The sequence below is a fragment of the Anarhichas minor genome, unplaced genomic scaffold (assembly GCF_050575085.1).
Source record: "Anarhichas minor isolate MPS153535 unplaced genomic scaffold, ASM5057508v1 ptg000024l, whole genome shotgun sequence".
NCBI lineage: Eukaryota > Metazoa > Chordata > Actinopteri > Perciformes > Anarhichadidae > Anarhichas > Anarhichas minor.
This window is the reverse complement of record NW_027466470.1, coordinates 17,517,145-17,521,843: the sequence shown is the minus strand read 5'-3', so window position 1 is coordinate 17,521,843 and position 4,699 is coordinate 17,517,145. Positions and strand designations below refer to the sequence as shown.

The 4,699-nt window shown below is 44.1% G+C and overlaps 1 protein-coding gene across 1 annotated transcript; it reads right to left on the bottom strand.

The window, feature by feature from the left end:
• On the bottom strand, window positions 1-4,482 carry ednrba (endothelin receptor Ba). Its single transcript, XM_076098015.1, has 7 exons — window positions 4,069-4,482; window positions 3,113-3,225; window positions 2,184-2,388; window positions 1,509-1,658; window positions 798-931; window positions 556-664; window positions 1-135 (listed from the first exon to the last, which is right to left on the bottom strand). The coding sequence occupies exons 1-7, from the start codon at window positions 4,480-4,482 to the stop codon at window positions 1-3; spliced, it is 1,260 nt and encodes a 419-aa protein (XP_075954130.1).
• Between the last annotated feature and the right edge of the window lie 217 nt (window positions 4,483-4,699).

The following is a 4,699-nucleotide window of genomic DNA, read 5'->3' as shown; positions in this document are numbered from 1 at the left end:
TCAGGCAGTAGTGGACTTGTTGGTCAAGCGGGAGTTGCTCTGGTCGGAGGCTCGTTCTGTGACTTTCATCTTCATGCACGACTGCTTCTCATCCATCAACATCTCAGCCGGTAGGCACCAGCAGCACAGGCAGGACTAGAGGAGGGAGGAAGGTGGTGAGAGGGATTATGAAGTGTAGGCTGAGAGAAACGCTTACATACGGCAAAAGAAAGGAACAAGTAGTTCCTCCTTTTTCTTTGTTGTTGTTGTTATTGCCTTAAAGGAGCTGTATTGGAGATTCTGAATGTTATTATAGCAGCAAACAACTATTTGTTACACAAAGATATAGTGGAGTAATGTCTCCCTCTGTGTATGTTTTTATCTGACCTTCTCCCTTCTTTGTCGCTGGCCGCACGTGATTTTAGTGCATTTTTTCTTTCTTTGCCGACAGATGTTTGTCAGTTCAATATGAAGCTGGAGCCAGCAACCGGTTAGCTTAGCTTAGCACAAGAAGTTACAGTGCCCGACCAACAAAGTTGCCTAACCACAATTGTTGCCAACTAAGTTGCACCTTACCCTGAAGCAGTTCTTGAAGCGCTTGCTGACCACGTAGAGGGCGATTGGGTTGATGCAGGAGTTGATGGATGCCATGTTGATGCCAATGTAGTCCAACACCAAAAAGAAACTAAAACAAGTTACAGAGACACATTAGTCTTCTACCTCTCCCTGCCTGGAGGGTGATTCATTATTCTTCTAAATTGTCATGTCTGCTCTGTCCTCTCTGTTGTGCACTGTGGAACATGGCTTTTCTTCCATACCTGAGCAGTTCGCAGCGGTTTGGATCTTTCTCGTCGTAGATGGTGAGCTTCAGGATACGGCTGAGGTGGAGAGGCAGCCAGCACACAGCGAAGACCAGAACCAGGCAGAACACTGTCTTAGCCACCTCCCTTCGCTGAACACACACAAACACACATAAATCACTGTCTAGTTATCAGAATCAGAATCAGCTTTATTGGCCATGTACGCGTACGCATACAAGGAATTTGATTCCGGTTTTTCGCTGCTCTCCACGTACATACACAGAATTTACATTTAAGTGGAAAAAAATGTAAAAAACAAGGACAACAAAAAAGTAGAACAGATGTAAACATAAACATTTAACGACTATGTAGTAACTGATTGTACCGACAGATAGTGTACATGGTGAAATTTGTACACAAAGAAGTTTTATATCCTTGGAAAGTTTTTGCCTCAAGGTTTTTGTTTTCATAAATCAAAACAAATGGAGTACATTAAATTGCCAAGTTGGGCAATAAGGCCCAATTGTAGTTTTTATCGCTTCAATTGGACACGCTTGTGAATGGTCTTATGTTAAGTTTTGAACATAAAAGATTCCCATGGGTCAGTTTTGTGTTTGCCCTGCCACTCATAAGAAAAATCTAATTTTAACTCTCTTTTAACGCTCAATGTGAGGACAGTCACTAGCCACTAACAAAATGGGGTAAATGACACGTCAGTCATCAGCGAACCTGTTTGAGGTGGTCACTGAGAGCGATCTGGACTCCATTCTTCTTCCTCAGCATCTCGCAGGTCATCAGGGTGTAGAAAATAGCAGTGCAGACCAACGGCAGGCAGAAATATGCACTGAACAGCCACCAGTCCTTCGCTGATTTATAAAACTGCACAGAGGAAACAGGAGAACAGCGATGAGTTATGTGCCAGCATCTGTACGAGAGAGCTCACAGTTAAAGGTGAAACATTTCAGAAGTAAATTTAAGGGATGTATCCCCAGTCTGACCTGGACCGGAGTGAGACTCAAGGGTGTGTCTCAAATTCACTTTTTGACTTTCATTTACAAATCTATTTATCAAAGTACCTCAGTGGAATCGAAAACGGTTCACAGTTGTTTTAAAGTCGATGGGAGACACGTGAACGCACACGTTACACACACGTAGGCTCCTGCCAAGAGAGCGATAACTCCTGTGATATTTCTTTCTATTTAACGATGCTTCGCCGTCTGTAAACTCCGTGTGACCCCAATATAGCCAAGAAGTCTTTCACAATATGGTAAGCATGCACATAAATTCATACACGGGTCGGCGTGCGAGCCAACACGCACATACATCTGCATCTCCTTGTGTGTTTGTACGTGTCAGTGTGTATTATGCACACTGAATTATATGAGAGTGTGTGTCACAGCTCACCCTCATGAAGTCGGTTGTCTGCATGGGGTGCAGCAAACAGATCCTCAAGTGTTCTCCCTTGTAGTCCATGGTGATCATGTCGAAAGCTATTGCCTCTGGCACAGCCAGCACGATGGATATTATCCAGATGAGCGCTATTTCGATAGCCATCCACTTTGGAACGCCGATCCCTTTGATGCGGCTCCAGGAGGCCACTGCGCGATACCTGGCAGATCCAACGTGTGCAGGCAGTCAACCAACAAATTACCATTAGTTAAAGGGATAGTTTGACGTTTTGGGAAATACACATATTCATTTTGTTACTAAGAAGATCCATTCTCATGTCTGTAGGGCAAATAATGCCAACAGCCAGTTAACTTAACTGAGCTAGCATGGACCTCTAAAGCTCAATAAAACCACAACGTGCTATTTTATACACCAGGTTAGCTGTTTCCAGTATTTATGCTAAGCTAAGCTAACCTTGTACTGGCTGCAGCTTCACATTTACCGTACAGACAGAGTGGTCTCTGCAAGAATTAAAGATGATAAATGTATTTTCAAAATCTTACACAATTCTTCAAATAACTATAGTATCAAAAACCCCTCACTTATCCCAACTGACAAAACTGAACAGCATATTCTAGCTTTAAAAAAAAAAAAAAATTCAACACCATGCAGCTAGTAATCTAAAGAATAGGAATATAAAAATAACTCTATTTTGATAACAAATATCAGTAAATTCGTTATTCCAAGCTCACAATGTAGTTGACAGTCCTAACCAGACGAGCTTGACAAGTGCAACAGAACAAGTGTAAATGTATCGATCAGCAAAGTTAAAAGCAGCCGGTAGCAAGGAGGTCAGAAGTCTGACAATGTTTCTGTAACCCTATGACTGTTACGTCACGTTAGAAAATGAAAGCAGGCGGTCCATTGGTTGGGACCCTGATTACCTGTCAATACTCAAAGCGCACAGACTCAGCACTGTGATCCCCACGGAGGCTTTTTGGACAAACGGCACCATCTTGCACAGAGTTACGCCGAAAGGCCAGTCCTCTGCCAGGAGCTGATGCGGGAGAGAGAGAGAGAGAGAGGGGCAGGAAGAGTTGATGACAGAGTTAAACCATGAGAGGGAGTGAAGCAAATCGTCTGGCACCAAGCTGTTCTCTCCAGCCTTGGGGGATCCAGTGTTGACCAGATATCCGTGAACCTGAAGTTATCGGTTTCTGTGATTATCCAGACCTTTTTTTTCTTTTTCTTTTGTCAGGTCACATTTTTTTGGTCTTTTCTTGAAAACACGAGGCCCCTGTTTGGCCTCAAGGCAAGGTAACCCAGGCAGGTAATATAGCTCCTGGAGAACAAAACTCTGCGAAACCAGTACACTATTAAAACTTTCCACGTCTGCTTTGTATGAGTGACTGGAATGTGAGGGTGGATCAATTGGAATCATATGTAGCCCTGTATCTCCCCATACCTCCACTGTCTCAACGGGCTCTGGTATGCAACAGCAGCCAGTTGTTTTAACATGCCTACCCCCTTACCCAAATATACAGAAGCTTTGGTCCTCTCTCTCACACACACACAGACACACACACACACAATGAGCTCAACAGATAATAACATGGCAGAGCCATAAGGGGATACAGAGGGGCTCAGGATCCAGTAAAGTAATAACATGGAGAAAGCCTCCTTTCAAGAGTGCGTGTGTGAGTCTGCAGACAAGTGTGTTATGAAAGAATGTGTGTGTGTGTGTGTAAAATAATTAAAATCCAATATGCAGCAAAATATTTGCATACGACCTCAAATAAGATTGCATCAAAAATTAATTGGAAATCTAAGGGAGTTTTGAATTGACAAATAAAAACACTGTTCAGGCCAAAACGATCGCTCCTAACATGGTATTGCTCACCTTGTAAACATTGATGGGAATGCCGATGATGATGTGCAGCAGGTCTCCGAGTGCCAGGCTGCCGATCAGGATGTTCGGCCCGTTAAGCATGCACTTATTCTTATAGATGATTCTCAGCAGAGTGGAATTCCCTATGATGCCCACAACAAACACCAGGCAGGACACCAGCGTGTTGATGTACTTGAAGGTGTCTCGGATTTCCGTGGGCCCTGTGCACATGGGAGGTAGCCGGTGGCGGGGAATGGTGATGTTGGGCCTCACCAGGCCCTGCACATCTCTCTCTATGAGCCCAAGTCTCTGTGTAACAGCCAGAACGTCCTGGGGTGCTTGCTGCTTTGAGTCCAGCTGCCCACTGGCCAGAAGGACGTGACCCGCCAAGAGGAGCAACTCCAAGCAGAGGAGATGAGTCTTCATCCTGCAGTTTAGTTTGTAAATGTGTTTTTTTATCCAACAAGGCCACAACTGATCCTTTTTGGGTGTGCCTGGAACACAATTTGCAAGAAAGTATTGCATTCAGGCCTGTTCTGACTTCAGGAATATTACGCTTTATGAAAAAAACATCCTCACGGTCTAGGAGGCACATTCAGGCTCCAGGGTTTATTAAGTGACTTAAGCTCACTGAGCTGCCATC

Bases quoted from the DNA above. Each gene is read 5' to 3' on its own strand.
- ednrba (XM_076098015.1), bottom strand. From the start codon at position 4,482: ATGAAGACTCATCTCCTCTGCTTGGAGTTGCTCCTCTTGGCGGGTCAC. The intron at 1,659-2,183 runs GTGAGCTGTGAC...TCCTCTGTGCAG, and splicing joins AGACAACCGACTTCATGAGG to TTTTATAAATCAGCGAAGGA. The intron at 665-797 runs GTATGGAAGAAA...AACTTGTTTTAG, and splicing joins AACCGCTGCGAACTGCTCAG to TTTCTTTTTGGTGTTGGACT.